The 18,906-nt window shown below is 50.9% G+C and overlaps 1 protein-coding gene across 6 annotated transcripts in view; it reads left to right on the forward strand.

The window, feature by feature from the left end:
- The window catches only part of SIL1 (SIL1 nucleotide exchange factor), a 99,213-nt gene that overhangs the window by 55,765 nt on the left and 24,542 nt on the right, over positions 1 to 18,906 (forward strand). For all 6 annotated transcript variants that reach the window (XM_063348837.1, XM_063348840.1, XM_063348836.1 and 3 more), the window contains 2 exons: positions 1,365 to 1,556; positions 6,321 to 6,442. In XM_063348837.1, the coding sequence (XP_063204907.1) occupies positions 1,365 to 1,556; positions 6,321 to 6,442 (314 nt within the window). The remainder of the gene's footprint in view (positions 1 to 1,364; positions 1,557 to 6,320; positions 6,443 to 18,906) is intronic.

The raw sequence follows: 18,906 nt of genomic DNA on the forward strand, positions 1-18,906 counted from the left end.
CTAAAGTACTCCATTTGAAATCGCTCCTGCAGGGAGCAAATTCATCCTTGAAGTAACTGTGTCAAAGTAAATTGAGTTACAGTGAGCCCGCTCCCGTCTGTGCTCCTGCAAAAGCAATTCCGGGCGGTTGGGGTGGGGATGGTGTTCTGTGTTGCCATGTGCTACCTGTAGTAATTAGGCCAGGAGTCATTAGCGCCGATTGTACGGCTGCCGTTAGATCGATAACGCTTTACTTCCATCGCTCTTTTTTTTTGTTGTTGCTGTTCTCTGATGGCTGGAGCCCTCGGCTTCTGTTCAGGCGTGGGGGAGCGGGGCGGTGCGTGCGGGGGGAGCACTGCGCCTGCAGACCCTCTAGCTGGGGGTCACTCTTCTATAAAAACACAGTTTGATATTTTCATTTGTGACTGACTCCCTTTCAAAAGGGGCTTTCTCGCTTTCTCCTGCTCTCGGGGCAGCCCGTCTTCAGTCTGGGCTCTCTGCTTCCTCCGTCCCCTGCAGCAGCAGGCTCTGTCCCCGCCTGCCCCAGTGTCACCGGTGCCGATGCTGGAGAATCGGTCCCTGCCAAGCTCTGGAGCTCTCGTAGATCTCTGGCAGAACCTTTTCCTTCTCACCGCGTGCCTTTCCGCAGCTCTCGGTTCATCGCAGCCCTTGGGGTGCTGTTGTACGAGGGAGACGAGCCGCGCTGCGTGACGAGGTATCCCCTGGCCGAGCCCCATGGCACGGCACTCCGGCTGCCCCCACCTCGCAGCCCGTCCCCCGCTTCGCTTTCTGACAGCTTCTGTCCCCGCCAGCAACTGCATATGTTTCCCCAACAAAGCCATCCTGAAATGCGTTAAATGGTTGGAATGCGTCTTCATACACATCTGAAGAGATCTCCTTGATGCCACCGGCATGGAGTCACTGGGCAGTTCAGGCTGGACGGGACCTCCGGAGGTCTCCGGCTCCAAGCAGGGTCAGCTGTGAGACTTGGGGAGGTTCTTAAAGGCTTTTTACAATCAGGTCTTGAGAACATCGAGTTGTAGGCAAATGGAGTGCTGTTCTCCGTGTGCCTGCCTCTGGGCTTGACGGTGTTTTGGAAAGTATGTAGGACGTAGAAATGGTGGACAAAGCCCTTAGGTACAGGCTCAGCTCCTCGGGGAGTGCTTCCTGGTACCCAAGGTGGGTATCTTACAGATAACGGCGTTCCTGGGCTTCTCAGGAGGACCCTGCAGCACTGCCCTCCTATCTGTGATGCACAGCGGTAAATCGTTTGCATAGACAGCCACGTTCCCCTTGTAAACCTGGGGCTGGGGTTTCTTTCTACATCTTTCTTGACTCTCTTTATCACCTGCCTTTATATCTGGTTTCCTCCTTCTGCTTTCAAGGCTCACGAGGAAGAGGTGAGGAAGAAGTTCCGGCCCATAGAGCAGCTGAAGGAGGAGTTTGAAAAGCTGAACGTGAAGATGGAAACAGATTATGAAATTATGGTTAAATTAATCAGCAAATTCAACAGCTCTGCCTCCACGCTGGATGAAAAAGTAGCGGCGCTTTATGATCTTGAATATTATGTTCACCAGGTAACCAAAATGCATTAGTAACTACCGTGTAAAATCCAAGGGATACGGTGTCATAAACGTGGGTTTATTTTTCTTATCGCTATCAGGTAATACAAATTGCTTAATTATCATAATCCTGGGACAATAACAGACAGCAGAGGGCTACTGCAGGCTTATTTTATATCCAGGTTTGAATAAATCATCTCCCGTACCAGTAGCAAGCAGTTTCCTAAGGGCTAGTATTGCCTGATTTGTTGTCTGTTCTCAGGCTTTTTTTCCTTGCCCCTCTCTTTTTCTTCTTTTATATGCTAAATGTTACGAAATGGGGTTTTGTCTGCCGGTTTAGTAAGTATAGTGATGGCTGCTAAAAAAATAATTATTTTCTCGCTTCTTCTGTGGAAAGCATCAGTCGTTGCAGGTAGGTCCCCTTACACCAGTTCGCAGAGAATGTCATCGTATCAGGGAAGACAACAGCCACCCAAAAAGCTGTATTTTTGTCTTGGCGTGGGTAAGAAATGGCGTGTAGCGCCTCTCTCACGGCTGGGTCGGTGGCAGAAAGGGCTGAAGAGGCTCAGGCGAATGGCGAGTTGCTGAGCATCAGCTGAGCCGTGCGGATCGGCTCCGTGTGAGGTGGAATGTATTTCCTGAAATCTCGCTTCCTCGGGTTTATGCTCCCACTTTCCCCCCCCCTCCCCCCCACCTCTGGATCTCTCTTGCTCAGCTCGCACGTTTTTGCCTCCCGTTGGTTGCAGGCTCTGGGCACGTCGCTCTCCTCCCCTGGGCTTGGTGCCTTCCCGGGCTGCAGCGGCTTGGGGTGGGCGTCGAGGCGGCGTTCTGCCTGCTGGGAAAGGACTGGGCTTCTCCCTCTCCAGAGAGACTCGAGCAGGCTGGGAGAGTTTCCCGTGTCGCTCCCGGTGCCTTTATCATTTCAGAGGGTGAATGGGACAACCCTTGGGAGATGCCAGTGCAAGACCTTTCACTGGAACGGCACTTCTTAAAACCAAACGTGGTGTTTTGGGGGAAGGTGGCTGAAGGAATGTGCTGCTGAGGGAGGGAGTCTGTGCGCCAGCTAATAGAAGCGTTATTTCCAGGGCTCTTTGTCTCAAATTTCCACGTTAAATCTCTGTCATACTCATGCAGAGGCTTCCTTGCTGTTTGTTCTCAATGCTTTTGTTTCACTGACAGCATCTGTCTGACTCAGAGAATAAGTGTGAAGAACGGGTGCCCAAAGAGCTTCGTATTTATACTCAGGGCTAATTGTGTCCGGTTAAGGGTGCCAGAGCACCAGGCCAGCATCCTAAAAAGCAACCCCCAAACACCCTGGGATGCTTTGGATTCCAGCGTAACGGTCTGGACTAGTCCAACATAAAACCCTGCCCGCTTGCGGCACGGGATGGGGCAAACAGTTTCAGAAAGGCGAGAGGAGCGGGGAAGCCGTCCCCACTCCCTGCGCGGGGACTGGAGCATCAAAGGGAACCACATCCAGCATCAAAGGGGTCAGAAAGGGGGAGATGGCAGGGGGGCTGGCAGGGAGCACAGAGGGCTCCTTTGTGCATCGATCACAACGTTGCTCTGTGCCCGCGCTGTCGGGGCAGATGGCTGGGCAGCACCTTCTCATCAGGCAGGAAGCTGATAAGAAATATGACTTGTCTCTAAGCCAGCATGGCTTTTCCTCCTCTTTCTTCTTCCAGCCAGTTGAATGCGTCCAGAGCATTATCTCTGCTTGGTACTGACTTTAGCAGCGCTGGCTTAATGTAATTACTGAATAGCAGCCAAACGCGCTTGTGCCGCATAACCCTGGAAGGGCTGAACTTGTCAGGAGTCCTCTGCGGTGAGCCACGGCCGTGCCGCTGGAGGACGGGGGTCCTTGGAGGTGTGGGTGGCCCAGGGCAGCACGCATCCACCTGTGGGACCGGTGACGGCTCTGCTGCTCCCTCTTCCCCCCCACCTCCATCTGAATGGTAACGTGCCATGGCTTTCGATAATCGTTCTGCTCCCGGCCGTCCCGCTGCTTCCTCCGGGGCACAAAACGCCCTGTTGAGTGGAAAATGCCGTGCCCTGCGGGGTTTGCAAGCAAAGGATGCTCTCTGCTCCGCGGCGTGCTCACGGGCATCCCGCAGCGCTGGGACATGGAGCGGCGAGCGTGCCTGCGAGGGAGCGAGCGGAGGGGAAGCCGCGGCCGGTGCCGAGCCGGGGGAGAGATGCTCTCTCCTGCTCTTGAAGAGTCAGCCCAAGGGCTCTGTGTTTGCTCAGCTTTTGGTTGCCAGCTCTGGTTTGCTTCTCGTCAGTCAGGATTCAACTTGGCATGTTTGGGAGCCCGTCTTGGAGAAGGAGCAGGAAGGCTTGGCTTGCCGGGTTATCTGTAACGCATAAAAACCGAATGCAAATGTGAAGAGGCCAGAGCATAACTCATTTATAAACAGAATTCACGGTGCTTGCACAGCAGTGCGCGCAGCCAAGCCCCGTTCTTGTGCGTTGCAGGCTCTTACTCTCAATTATTTACTCTCCTTATCTTCCTCTCTCCCCTCCTCTGACATGCCACACCGTTTCTCGTTGCTAATTTCCTCTCCGTTGTGTGCCGTTGACATGCTGCTGCTTCCCCGCTTTCGTTTTCCAACATCTTCTCTCTCGCCTCCCCTCCCCGCTTTCTTTCTCCTCCGATTCAAAGCCTCTCCCCGAATAACTGCTGTCATATTTGCTCTTCTCCCGTCCCTCTCCTCGCCCGCCTTCCCTGTGTACTTTACTCGAGAGCTCTTTTGATCTTTGCCTTTCTGCCGTGCTGTTTTCGGTGGGCTGAAGCGAGGCACGAGCTGCTGCCGCTCCCCAGAGAGGTTAATACCTTCAAGTTGTTGAGTTTGGGGGGGGTTTGTTGGTTTGAAAGCGGTGAGTTGAGGGAAGGAGCTCTCACAACAGACTCCAGTTTAAAAAAAAAAAAAACAAACAAATACATTCTTCAAAACAAGCTGTACAGCACACTTTGTATTCTGCGGCTGAGGCGTCTCGCTGGCGCTGGCCTGAAGGACTCCGGTGCTGGTGAGGATACGGCGACAGTTGGTTTTACCACGACTGATGCGGGATGCAAACTTTCTGCCTCTCTGTGCGCTCCCTCTTCAGCAGAAGTCAGCGTCCAATTCCAGCGTTAAAAGAGCCTCGGAGTTTTTACAGAGGCTGAGCCATAAAGGGACCCGCTGGTAGCTGAAATTGGGTTGCTGCGTAGGTTTCTTTGTAGCCAAAGATGGGCCTGCAGAAAAGCAAGAGGTCTGACGGGTCCAGTTGATAGGGACAGTTAAAAGAACAGGATCTGAAAGGATACAAAAGCTGCTGCAAATCCTGAATCAGCCCCAGCCAGACCTGCAGGGATCGGCTCTCTGCCGCTGCCTTTGCGGTGGGACAGCAAGTGGTGGGTATTGTTGGGGAGAAGAGACGGGCTGTAGCTGCCCGGGTCCTGCTGTGGTAAAGACATACCCATAGGACACAAAGCTAAGTAGCTTCTTCATTCTCCTGGCTACCTAAAATATCTGATTTATGGCCGATTTTGGTGAAGGCACACCGTTGAGATAAAAATAACACTGAGCATGAAGTCACTGTTGACTAAAAGAATGTTCAAGCTGGAGCGCGGTGCCTGAGCCCGACGTCCCCTGCGTGTCTCACGGTGTTTGTCCTCTCCCACCCCATCGGTGCTGTCTGCTCGCTGAAGCCGGGGAGGTCGGTTTGCCCGGCTGATAATTAATTTTCAGGTTCTATTTCCATCTACTAACACATGCTGTTGTCTCCCTGGCTTTCTGGGAGGAGAAACGTTGAAATTCTAAACCCGATTCTTTTTGCAGACGCAATTCTGAGCGTTCATCAGGTTCCCCTTTAAACTGGAAAAAAAAAAAAAAATCCTTGAAAACCGAAATGTATTGATTTGACTTTGGACCGAATTTTGTACTGGAAGCACTTTGTGCTGTGTCTCTACGTTTTGTTTGCGGGCCACTCTGAGCCCCTGTCTAATCTCCTCTCCGAGAACAGACGCCCACTGTGATTTGTGCCTGGTTGGCCCCAAGTCTGGTTAAAGTCAAAGGCTGATGAATCCCTGCTAACGTTTAAACTTTCCCTGCTGGCAGTTAGTCCAATATCGTCTGCTTTAGAAAAATCATTGCTCTGGCTGACTCTTCCGAGCGGGGCTGGCTTTTTCTTTCCCTGGCCGTGTTGAAGCTCTTGATGGTAGTCGTGAAAAACACCCAGTGCCGCCCACGCGCCTCGCTGCCAGCAGAGGTGAGATGCTGCCTGTGTACCGACGCTGCCGACAGGCTCTTAAACGTTCCGAACTCCTGGTGCTACGTTAGGGCATCAATTCATTAAGTGCATCTGCAAAACATACAGTTCCCTGGGTTTCCAGTAACAGCCTGCTCAGGTGAGAGAGCGAAGAACTGGGGTTTTTTTTTTTTGACATCATCAGATCTACTGAATTTTTGACATCACCGGAATTACCGAAACATGTGTCCAGAATAGTTCTGATAGCTAATCAAAGTATTTGAGTTTTCAGCAATGCCTTCTGCATGTGATAACAGCCACCTATCAGTAGACTCTGCTTCTGCAACCATGACATCCACTGCTCACAGACAGCATTGTACAGAATTCAAGCCACACTCGTTCCCTCTTAATTTTTAATTGCTTTTAAAACTCGGCGCTGGTTAGACTGGGAGGGAAGAGACGCTGTGCTTTCTGAAGCACGGCATTCTCGAAGGGGTGAGTGGAATCCGGCTGGGGTTTTTGTACTGATGGGGACCTGCTCTCTCCCAGGTGGACAACGCGAAGGACTTCCTCTCCATGGGGGGTCTCCAGCTTCTGATCGACGGGCTGAACAGCACGGAGGCCGCGCTGAAGGAGCATGCTGCCTTCGTCCTGGGAGCCGCGCTGTCCAGGTGAGCTCCCTCCCACCTCGGGCGGGAGGGTGGCAACCTCGGGAAATGGGCTCTGTGCTTCTCTTCATCTCTCTTGATTTGTTTCTGATAGCAGGAGCTGAGAGCTTCTCTCTTCTTGCAACACACCAATTTGGCTTCTCCCCTGCCTAGCTCTTTCCTTGCGGCACCGCTTGCCCTGGTCTTCTCCTCAGTGTGTCCTCATCCTGCTTGTTAGACTCAGCCAGGAGTAATTCAGTGAGGAAGCTGTGATTGTTTCTTGATTTCCCTGGGCTCCTTGTTTTCACAAGGTCCGAGGGGAATAATCCTGCCTCCCCTCCCTTTGGCAGCCCTCTCTGGGGGAAGATCTGGAGGATGGCGCGCTTACGAGCGCCTCGGGGAGAACCTTTCTCCCTCCTGTTCCTTTCTTCTAGGCTGCTTTAGGATAGCAAAATGCTGATTTCAGAAATATAGCAACACCTGTGATCTTTGGAGGGGGGCGTTTAGCCCCGTGGACGTATGCCTCTGACGCCAAAGGGGTGTCGATTCGGCACAGGAACAGGCTGAACCAAGAAGAGACTGGTCCGAAGGATGTTCATGGTTCATGGGACGGTGGCAGTTGCCCAGAGGAGCCCGGTTGTCCTCGTGATAGGGCGTAGCGTGTAGTGCTGCGGGTGGTACCCTGTGGGCTCAGTGGGTTTTATTGGTGCCCTTTACAGGTTTGGGGTTTATGGAATTTGGGGCTGGGCGGTGCGTTGCACATTCACAGGTGCGGAGGCTTTAGAAATGCATGGGATGGACTGGACCCAAACTTCAAGGTGAGGAGTGCAGAGTGAACACTGACGGTCAGGACTGTTATAGCTGCATATTTCTATGCCTAAAAATACAGTCACCTTCTCCACCATTATAAATTATTTATCACGTAGTCTAATATAGTCTACAAATCTGCATTTCTTTTGCAATCTTGTTAGTCCTCAGCCTGTGTGAAGTAATACGGCCTCGTGGACAGCAGCGGGTAGCCAGATTTACACTGGGAAAGGATCCAGTTTGTGGCCTGAAACAGAGCTTGACTTACCGATCGCAATAAAATACACTCTTTCACATCAGAAAAACCCACCCGCTCTTCGTATTCTGGCATGTCTTAATGTTTGAACCGATATTGTAATTGTTTCCTTAGGTTCTTTAATAGCGGGTAGAAGTTAGTTATACGTTTCATAAAGAGAAAATCATGCAGAGGTTCTGGAAACGTTTGCAGGTAACTTACAAAGTGATGGGGGGTATTAAATGGCTTCTTTCCTGATTTAGCTAACATGGCATGATCCAGACTCAAGAAACTCATTGTCTCGTGATACGAGCATATGGCAGTGACCACGAAACTAATGCTTTTGTGTGGGGTTCCTCACTTAATTGCAAATGCCTTTCGTTGGACAGAAACAATCTCTTTTCTAATATGAAAATATTAAAATACTACTTTGGAAACTTTTAGACCTTTTTTCTTTAAAGGACATTCTGACAGATGGTAATTTTGAGTGGTTTGGATGATGTATTGTCTGAGAGCTCGGTTCCAAAATGTGAGGAATATTACGCCTGGTTTTTGGGTTTGCTTTTTTTTTTTCCCCTTGCTGTGCTTAAGCTTTCTCAATAGACACCTACACGCCAGCTCGTCTGCCCTGTGCTATCTGCTTAATTTGTTTGTTCGTACATTCTTCTCAGCTTACTCCGTGCTCCATTTAAACTGCCGGGGGCATTTCAATTACTTCACGCTAAACATTTTCCTGATGTCTTTTGTTTTTTGGAGGGGTTGTTGTTTATTTCCTTCGCTCATGGTTGTTCCTAGTTAGGTGGTAGGATTTTCCAGGAAGTGCCCAGAGGTGCCACAGCTCCCTGAGCTGTAGGGGCGTGATCCGATCCGTACTTACGTGCCTGGGGCTGGTGTCGGATCCTGCCTTGGATGCTGAGCCGTGCCTGAGCAAGAGGCGATGGTCTGCTGCTCACCAAATGGCTCTGTGGCCACCTCCCAGGTCTCTTCAGCCAGGTTGGCTCAGGCCAGCGGTTTCAAGCCTGGCAAACCTTCCCAGAAGGAAATCAGGACACGATCACAGCAGCTCCTCAGCCCGGGAGGTCATTAACTCCCGGCGCAGCTGAATCTGGAAGAGGAAGTTCGGCGGCGTCTGTAGGCAAGTTGTTTTATGCAGGAGAGAAAAAAGCTGGACACTGAGCCGTCTCAGACGTGCTTGGGTCGCGTCCAGAACTTTTCAACTCTTAAAAATACGCGGATCTTCCCCAGATTCACGTTGTGCTTAACTGTGATCAGGTAGCAAAGCAGGTAAAGGATGGAGCAACCAGCTGCATCACCCAGGTCTTGCCTGCGCGCGGTCTGGCTGGGACCTGGCTCGGAAACCCAATTTGGGATGAAAGGGTTTTCAAGTGGATCAGCATCTTGAGCCAACGGGCCAGGTGCCTGGCCAAGATGTTGGATCAGCAGAGGCAGGAGGAGGAGAAAGAGAGGGCACGGCAGGGGCAGCTCAGGATTTCTCCCTCCTGGTATCGTTCCTATTTATTTGGTTTAAACTAGACTTGAAAAGCAGCCTTAGCACAGGAGGGTTCGGTCCTCAGGGCAAAGGGTCCCAGGGTCTGTCTGCCAGGGTGCTGCCTGCACGGACACTGGCCTCCCGGCCTCTGCCTCCATCTGTGAGCCTCTGCCGTGGAAGAGGGTGACCTGGTACGGAAAAAAAATAAATCAAGATTTCATCTCTTGTTTCTCTTATATATCCTTCCTTCTAGGTATTTGGCTTTTAATCGCTGAGTCTCTGATGAAATCAAACATCGTTCCATCTGGTAGAGTTTTCCGAGCGGTGCCCTTATTGCCACTGGAAAACCTCATCGCGGTCTTGCTGTTTTTAAACCTTTAACAAAATGTTTTCTGTTCAGCACTTTGCAAAAGTAAACTTCATTTGAACAATCCTCAAGTGCTCTGATTGCAAATAAAAGTTAAATGCACTAACAAAAATAATTGCTAGGCATGTGGGATTGTACATTTAGGTATCCATAATTCACTAACAGTATATGCCAATACACAACATTATCTGGATTTTCAGTGATTGCATTAGCATAAAAGCATGTTAGCATTTATCCGGTGGTACTAACATTTAAATATATATAAGTATGAAATATTAAGATACAGCATTTTGGAGGCAAGTAAAACTACTGTCTGTAAAATGTTCTTGCATATTTTTGAAGGTACACTCTAGTATCTTCGGATGACAATCAGCATTCGCACCATTGGGTCCAAACATTGCAAAAATGTCAATGTTTTATGCAAAGAGGAGCTATATTAAGCTAAGAAAGATTGCTGATGAGGGAAGCGTCTTCTGATGTCCTCTGAGCTATTTACAGGCAGCATCTTCCTTTGTTCGTCGCGCAGCCAGGCCTCTGCGCGGTTTGTATCGAGATGTTTCACAAGACTGGAAGTGTTAGCCAGCAAGGATTACGCTTGTGATTAAAACCTCAATTTTTAAAAACTTTACCTCCAGGAAACGTTTTTCCACACCAATAATTGGAACATTTTAATATTTTGTAATAAAAGGATTTTTGTAATCCGTTTAGAAGGGGAATAATGATTTATGTCGAATGCATTCTTGAGGCTTTATCCCAAATGCTCCCCGTACGCTTAGGGGTGAATTAGAGGTGAGGACGGAGAGGAGCTAAGCCGCCGGACCTTCAAGGTGAAGAGAAGCCATTTGCGTTTTGTGGGGAGGGGGCAGAAGGTGCAAAAGGTGCGATTTCGGCATGGCCAAAGTCGCTTGTGCAGCTGCACTGAGACATTTGTGGTGTCTTGGCCCGTCGGTTAAAAACCCAAGTGCTCTTCAGACTGTGTGGCCGGGGACAGGATCTCCCTGATGGTGTGTCCCAGCAGGATGGTCCCCAGCAGAGCCTCTTCCAACAAGCCCAGCGCTACTGGGATCTCGCTCTTTATCGCTGGCCGAGTGATCAAACAAACGGTGCAGGATTTGGTAAAGACTTGAGAGGAAACTCGTCACAAGCATCACCTTGTAGCAGCACTCGAGAGTTTCCTAGAGGTGGCTCACGTCGGGGTATCGCTTGTCTTAACCATTTCCCATGAGATTAAACCCCTTAAACCGTGACGATGTACATCACGAATATCCCGATCACCATTATGCATCTTACCCAGCTCTGAGGCTTGTTTCGAGCTAGCACCGTTTTGGCAAAGCAAAGAGAGGCCTAAAACACGTATCTGCTTTTCCAGGTAAGCCTAAAAGGAGAGCCCAGAGCGATGGCTCCGCTGCCTCCCCGCGCAGGGCTGTGCCGGGGTGGCCGAGTAGTGCTCAGCATCGTGATATCCGGCTGGGTTCCGTCCTGCTTTCTCAGCTTCTTTTCTTTGGGAGGAGGGAATGCTGTCTCCCCGTCCCTGCTCTGGCCGTCGGTATTTCCGTGGTGTCCATTCCCCTAGGGTGCACGACTTCCATGTTTCGTCAGAGAGGCACCAGGATGTCTCTGTCGGGAGGAAAACGCTTCCACCGGATTTAACGATTTTGAATTAAGTCCAGCTTCGCAATGAGACTGGTTGACACTCACTGCTGTTAAATAACATTAAGGCCCAAGCAATAAACCCGGGAAAAGTAAAATTAAAGACCTTGCTTCGATGCTGTCTTGTAAGGACATAAGAATTTCTGGGCAGAGAAATAAATCTAGTTAGCTTAACAAGCACTGTCGCTACCCATTTATTTCAAATCCATCTTCATGTTCGTCCCTTCCTTCTCCAGCTTCTCCTTTTGCATCCTACTGTCTTTGCCCATCTCTTTATCCGTTCTCACCGTGTTTTTTCAGTGGCCCTGTTTGCCAACGCCGTGTGTTTGCCACCCTCGAATTGCGGTAATTCGGGCTCGACTCCCTGCCCGCCTGTAATTTCTTGCTTTTGTAGATTGTCTCTTCTATTTTTATTTGAACTCCTGACTTGTGTGGAGTTATCGGCCTCGCTGCACTTAATTTCAAATTAATTTGATTGGGTCACCTCATTTTTTTTTTTCCCTGTAACAATAATGAACTCAACCTATTTAGCCTTTCCCCATTATGAATAACCTTAACAAAACTGCAGTGCGGTAGAAAACTGTGTTTCATCATTATGGTTAATTACACAGAAGAATAAATCCCTAAACATTTTTCAGTGTCCGAAATCTAACAAGAAAGTGTAATTAACAATTAAATAGTAAACTGCCATCCTTGTGCTCTCAGCAAGACAGAGAGAGCAGATCCTGGGAGAAAAATCTAGAATCCGAGCTTTGCTCCTGGTTTTGTTTTCATAAATGCTTTGGTAATTTAAATACTGGGAAAACGCTGGTGCCTGGAATCATAGAATCATGGAATGGTTCGGGTTGGAGGGGGCCTTAAATGTCATCTGGTTCCACCCCCTGCCCTGGGCAGGGCCAGGTCGGGTGCTTGTCCCCTGCCAGGTGTATTTTCTCCAGGTGCCTGCAACTGCTGGAGAGTTGACAGGTGGGATGGACATCTCGGCTTCACCCTGTGGGACCGGTTTTAGGCTGAGGATGTTGTTGCTCCTGTCAAGTGTGAGAATTCTGGAGTGAATTACCCCATCCACGGGGTCTGGGTTGGGCCGGTGGCGCTGGAGGGGAGGACGAAGAGGTTAAGCAACGAGGATGCAGATTGCTGAAATCGGAGCGTTTGGCCTCACGTCGCACTTCAGCAGCGAGTAAAACCTACGGTTTTCCCCCCCAGCACCGGTGTATTTTATCGCTTATCACAGGGCTCGGCCTTGACGATGCAGGTGGTCTCTTCCTGGTGCGTCCTTTGCGGGGAGGTGAGCGCGCTCAGAGCCGTGCAGGGTCTTGCTGGTCTGGCTGCTTGCTCTGAGGTGGCCTGTCCTGCAAACACAGCCCCACGGGATAGCCGCTGCTACCCGGGGACGTGGCAGGGCTCCAGAGCACCGGGAAGCTGCTCCGACGACGCTCGGCGGCTCCCTCTCTTCAGCAGGGAAGTTGGTGACACAACCTGCAGGAAAAACTCATCGCAGCCAGGTCATGCATTATATAAAACGCATTGTTTCTGTCTCTTCTCATTTAGTAAATGCCCTCCGCTAAAGCATTTGAGTTATTGTCGTGGTTTCCATTTAAAATATGCATTCGGACTGGTTACCTAATGGCTTTCTGCAACAAAAAAAAACCAGCCCACACTTGCTGTTTCTCAGCGTAGACCTGGTTTCGTCGCTGGACGCAACATGTATTCCTCTGTCTCTTCAGCCACTATTTATTCATCATCCATGTTCTCTGTTTATCCTTTTCACTACAGCCTGCGCGCGCGGCTAATGGCTTCACAAGCTTCAAAGATTTTCCTACCCAACGCCTACGTTATTTCCCTGACCTGCTGTGGCTTTCCCGTGTTCTCCGCATTCCCTCCAAGTAATAGGTGCGAAACGCTCCACAAAGAAGAGGCACCTGCGTCTGCTCTTTAATCGGGGCGTACGGGAGGCTGTGGCAGCCTGTTGTTAATGTGTTTCCGAAGGGAGGTTGAAAACGTGCATTGAACAGAACAAAGCAGTGAGGGATGGGAAGAAGAGGAACAATGAGAGCAGGAAACGCGGGATCCAGCCTCAATTACGTACCTGCTCCCAGCAGGGTTTGGGGTGGACAGAACTGACCCAGCGATTACGATTACGGGCTATTGTCTGAGCTTGTATAGGAGGGTCCAGATCCCCATCTCTCCCTTTGTGGGTCCTGCTGCGTGCACCCTCCTACCCCTTTGCTGATTGCGGCTTTTGTTGGATTTAATTGCTGGCAGGCTGTATGCCGCCAGCATGCAAAGGCAGATCCAGCCAGGTTTGTGGTGTGACTGGTAGTGGCAGAATCGGGCTTTTGGGAGGGGTCTTGGGGGGTGGCCCGTAGCTCTCATGAGCTGTCTTCTGGATTTAGCCACATTTACTCACTGTCCCTCCGTTGTTCCGCTGCTCTTCCCCTTGTGCCGCCGAGAGGAAGACAGAGCTGCTGGTCTCAGAGCTTGCATAGGAGGCAAAATAACACAAGCCAGCAGCCGCAGGCTTTCACGGCGTCGAAGATTGGCCCTGGGTTGTCCTGGTTGAAGAGGGATCAAGTCCCAGCAACTGACCTTGTTCTCAGGTTGGCGTCTTCCAGCCTACCTGTTCTCCTGATACAGCGTTTTGATAAGTTTTTCCTCATCTGTCTGTTTGTGTGCTTTTAAGATTCGTTGAAACAGTTGATTATTCATCCCTGAAGACAGTTGCTCAGGTCTTCCACCAGATTGCTGCCAACCTCAGCCCCTTCAAGGCTCGCCAAGTGTTTGAACGGGGTGATGCTCTGCAGAGGGAGAAAACAGCTTACTGGAAATAAGCTCTTTCTGAAGAAACTCATCATCACTGTTGACTACTTGCTCTTCCCTCAGGTGCTGACATTCTGTGTCGTCTTGTGAGCCGGATTTTGATCTCTCTTTATTTTAGATGATCCTCTTTCTGCTTTAAAGCAGATGTCTGTCAGAGGCCCTTGGAGCCGCCTGGCGTGTTTTGGAAGGGGAAGGCTCACTGGCTTGGCTGTCTGAAGCCACACAGATCTCTGAGCCCTGCCGGTCAGGGCAACTGTCTGGCCACGAGTTGTCTCCAGGGAGCTGGACTGGTGGGCAGCCCCCTCCCCGTGGGGTGGCTTGGAGTCATCACGCAAGTTGAAGAAACGCTATCGCAGCTGCTCGCCACCAAGTCTTAGCCCCTTGACGCCACTGTGTGAGACCTGAATAGATTTGAAAACTAATTTGCTGCTCAAAGCATCAATAGATGTACGTCACTTGTCCTTTCTGCTGCATTTAATGAGTTTCCAAGGTACTGCAGCCAGTTCCAGAAGGCAACCATCAAAGGATTGCGTCTTCGCTTCCATCAGAAGCGTCTAGCTGTCCCTCCAGCGCACTTCGGTTCTCACAGATTCTCTCTGGTTTCGTCTCTTATGAATTTAACGTGGAGTGCATCGTATAATTTCTTGCAACCATCCTTTCCAGAGTGTCTCTCTCCTGGTTTGTTTTTTTTTTTTTTTTCTTTTCTAAATGCCCTGAATATAGGGAATAGGAAAGAGACAGGACTCTTCCGGCAGTCAGATGGGGTCAGCTGGAGCCCAGGTGATACGTGGGTCACGGTGAGTGTCCTGTCGCTCTGCTGCTCTCCACGTTCACAACTCTTTCCCCGTGATTCTCCCCTGTTGCCCAGCCGTACCTCTTCCCTTCTCTTAATCATCCTGGAGCTGGCCCGTGCTTTGAGCATCCCCGCCTGCGTCAGTCTGGGCTGTCACCCAAGTTGGGGCCGCATCTTTGCCTGGGTGAGGAGTGAGGGAACGCGTTGGTGCCGCTGGATCGACAGCCGGGAGACGATGGGCACGGCTCTGCCGTGGCTGTTTTGAGGGACAGGTTGTTAATCCTTAGCTCCGTCTGCCAAGATCAATAATTAGGGCTGTTGCTCTGTATAAACCACCAGGTCAACTTAGGAATTGACTTATTAAAGCCGGCATGTAGGCCTGGCTGGTCGGAAAGCCCCGGTGGCTGGATTTTGCAGAGGTGGGAAGAAAAAACCCGGGGTGGTAACAGTACGGTAACATGCAAATGAGGTTTCCCTAAGCCTTAAGCAGCTAAAACCTGCCGTACGTGATGAACCACAAGGGTTCTTGGGTTCTTTGTCTATTTCTGTCAGTGCAACGGAGAGGGTTAAAAAAGGGTTTCTGATTCTGGTCCATGCCTGGTGCGGCAGGGTGTCTGCTGCCGGAATCCCTTTGCTCGGCGGCCGCACGCAGGAGCGTTCCTGATCTCCCTCTGCGTGTTCCTCGCCTCCCTTGGGAAGCAGATTGTGTTACATTTCCATACATACTCCGTCATAAAAACCCATAAATATGATTTTAGTGTGTTTGCATGACTTGCAGTGAGCCGAGTTGTTTTGCAAATTAATACCCCGCTGCTTTTACTTAAGATCTTTTTCCAAGCTGAGAATGGTAACAACTCTGAGATTTTCTTTTTAAAAAACGCATTTTCTTCTCGGGCACTTCATATTGAAATCTGTCTTAATTTCAGTTCAACTAGTGTGTGAAAACACACGGTGAGGCGTTATTAGTCCCTGAAGGAATAAAGACAGATGGAGCCCAAAATGGAATTGGCTTTATGATTAATTGAAACCTTCAAGAGTGGAATGGAGTCAGGACTTGGTCCTACCCCGTCTGCGTCTGGAGATCAATTCAGCCGGCGTGAATCTCCATGAGCACGGGCTGAGGAGCTCAGCGGGAGAAATACGGATGTCATTTGGTAGAGCCAGCCCTGGGTTGTCCCCTTCCAGGTGGGACCGGGGAGGATGGGCTGGCGGAGCGGTGGAAGCGGGGTGCGGGTCGGGGTGACGGGGAGGGGAGCGAAGTGCGTATCGGGGTCCTTGGCGTGTGATGACGTGCTTTAGTAATGAGCTGCTATTTCTGGCCTCGAGCTTCCCGCAGCTGTGCACGATGGCTCTTGTGTGACTGCCGCGATGGAGAGCAGAGCTGGGAGGAGGGGAACGTTTTGAGGCGTGCTCCAAAAAGCTTGGGAAACGGGGATGTGGAGGTGTTGGAAGTGATGCTGGGGGGCGGCAAGTTCAGGCTCTGCTCTGGGCCCCTGCTCCATATGCGACCTGAGCAATTCCCTCAGGGGCTGTGGTTTCACACCCTTCTGAGATGTGAAGGGTGGATCTGCCTCTCGAAAGGGAGAAAGACCAGGTGGTGGTACCTGTGCCGGCTTTGGCGTTAGTGGCTGTTTCTGGAGTCTGTAGCTACAGACCTTTACAGCATTTCTAACATATCTGCCGGGAAGGAGAAAGAAAAGGTGTTGCAGAAAGATTTCTCCATCGTGTTCTGGGAGTGAGTCCTCCCCCTGCAAGCTGGCCGTGCAGCTCAGACCATGACCGTGCTTGCACGGGCAGCAAGTTCTGAGCAGCTCTGGAGTTGGGGAGAAGCAGCCAGCAAAGGCTGAGGTGCTTTGCAAAGTCAAAACCAGATCAGTGATGGAGGTGTGTCAGCACATCTGTCTGGAGAGGGTACGAAGGGGGTGGTTAAGTGCAATGGTGGCATCCCCGGGATTTGGCCTAATTTCCCACCCCACAGCTCAGCGCTCACCGCTGATCTTCCCTCTGTGCACGGGGTTGTGCTGGCGTGGGGCACCCTTACCAGAGAGGATTGTGGCTGCTTCCACCTCGGCTGAATGAGGCAGAGAGGTCCAAAATAACTTAAAGAAGGCTTTGGTGCAGAAAGTTGATGTTGCCCGTGGAGATCGTGGGTTAAAGTGTGCAAACTGACCGTGAGTGTGCTTGGCAGGTCTGCGCCCCCCGCACCCTTGCCATACCCTGAGAGCGGGGATACAATGGACCGATCTTCCCGGGGCAAAACGGATGAGGAGCAGCTTCCACGGGTGGACGTCAGCTGGGAAGAAGGTACCGAGGGACACATCCCTTAGGTCCAGCCAGGACAGTCTTTTCGCAGGCGCCAACACGCCATCCTGCAGTGCAGTCGCAGCGCTTCTGCGTTAAGAACGCGACTCAGACCTCGCTAATTGTCCTAACGAGTAGGAAGGCTGCTGCAAATGAGCTGATTCTGCAGATCAATGGGGAGCCCAGCAAACGCAGAAAGCATCATGCCCGGCACCTCACAAAACGCCCATTGTTCGCTTATTCTGACAAGTGCAATTTGGTTTTTATTATCCCTGGTACCCCCTAGCACGGCAGCGTGTTTGCCAAGGTGTGTTTTGCAAAAGGAGGAAAGCTCCATAGCGTGAGCTGTTTCTGCAGGACCTGGCCAGGAAATCTTAGAGAAATAGTGTAAGGCTGCTGTGGATTTTCTGTTCTTTCCCTGGGGACTCTGGGGATTGCAGATCAGCGGATTGTGGATTAGCGGATCAGGAATTAGAAATGCATTTTTCATTCTTAGGTTACACACTAATGAACCGACAAATTTAATTTCTTTAAATCCAGCTACTTCAGCTAGAATAAGTGAAGTCGTCTTCTGTCTCTTTTGGTAACTGGGGAAAGGCTGCATCGCGACCTCTCTGGGTCTCACGTCATCCAAATTCAGTTCTTTGTCTTCAGCCTGTGGCCGTAGGGAAGTACAGTCTGTTTGCAAGAAAGAGCTCATCATCCCATCCGTGGGTGCTCGCCGAGCGATGCGCTGGCCTGACCGTCGGGCGCTGCAGCTCTCCACCGGCCGTGTGTTGCCTTGCCAGGAGAAGGAGGTGAACTCGACCTCGGGGAAGCAGGCGTTGCACCAGGCTGGTGGCTCCAGTTTCGGTGCCTGAGCCAGCTCAGGTCTCCCTACCAGTTGCTACTGGGCAGACACCCTTTGAAAACCCAGTACTGCGGCTCTGCTGAGTGGCTTTTTGGCTCCAGCTGTGAGATGTGTTTGGCTTACATCTAATACGTGTTTCTAGCCCCTGGGTTCATTCCTGTGAGTGAAGTTGAGGTTGTCTTCCATCTTCTGGATCCCTCCATGGGTCCAAAAACCCTCTGAGGGTCCCAGTGCCATGGGCAGCTCCCTCCGCTGCAAGGGGCTGGGATTTGGGAAACGCTGGTGCCGGTGGATGCTCAGGCTGCAGCAGACTCCACGTGCCTCTCCTTTAGCTTAGCTGTTCTTCAGGTCTTGCGGTATGCACCTCCCTACCCAAACCCCGTGCCAGGGATAACACAGAGCAGAAAAAGGCATTTATGTCATTAAAAGCCTAACGGACTGCGCTGTGGGACCCGATCTGCAGGGGGAAACCAGCTCCATCATTACCCAGTCACTCTTCAGAGCTTTAAATGAGAGCTAAACAAAACGGCCTTGGCTTTCTGGAGCAGGCTTTATTCGTTCACTTTGTGATGCTGAAAGTGGGTCTGAAACGCGGCCGCCTCTCGAGGAGAAATGCCGGCACCCCCGGCAGGGCCGTGGGCTGGCTCCTGCCATGAGAACCGCTCTCGCCCGGCGGGCCGGGCACAGCCCGTGCCTTGCAGGAGGAGAGCGCTGGGACGTCGGTCACTCCCCTTGACTGATGAACGGGTTTTGGGCTTTGCCCGTAATATCTTGATTAATAATTAACGTGATGGAGCTGGAAAATACATCTCACTTCTCCCCGTGAACCCGACAGGTGAGGATATATGTTTCCTGGTTGATTGCTGTGCCTTGTTACAGCCTATTTATGATTGATTGAAAAGCAGAGGCTTTGTACGAAGAGAGACCTTTAATCTCCTGGCAGAGCCGAGTGCGTTTCCCTTCAGGAAACGTTCCTTCTCTTCTGCTTATCTCTAACCCCCACTTTAAACCCGAACCTGGCAGAGACCAGAAAGAAGGCAGGATCAAAGCGAAAATAATTGGGATCGCTGACTTCTGTGGGCAGTCTGAACCCGTTATTCCTACTTACTAACTAGTTATTCCTAAATAACTCTTGCAAGAGACAATTCGGCAGTTGCAGCATCTTCTTGATGAAAA

This window comes from Chroicocephalus ridibundus, chromosome 11 (assembly GCF_963924245.1).
Source record: "Chroicocephalus ridibundus chromosome 11, bChrRid1.1, whole genome shotgun sequence".
NCBI classification, from domain to species: domain Eukaryota; kingdom Metazoa; phylum Chordata; class Aves; order Charadriiformes; family Laridae; genus Chroicocephalus; species Chroicocephalus ridibundus.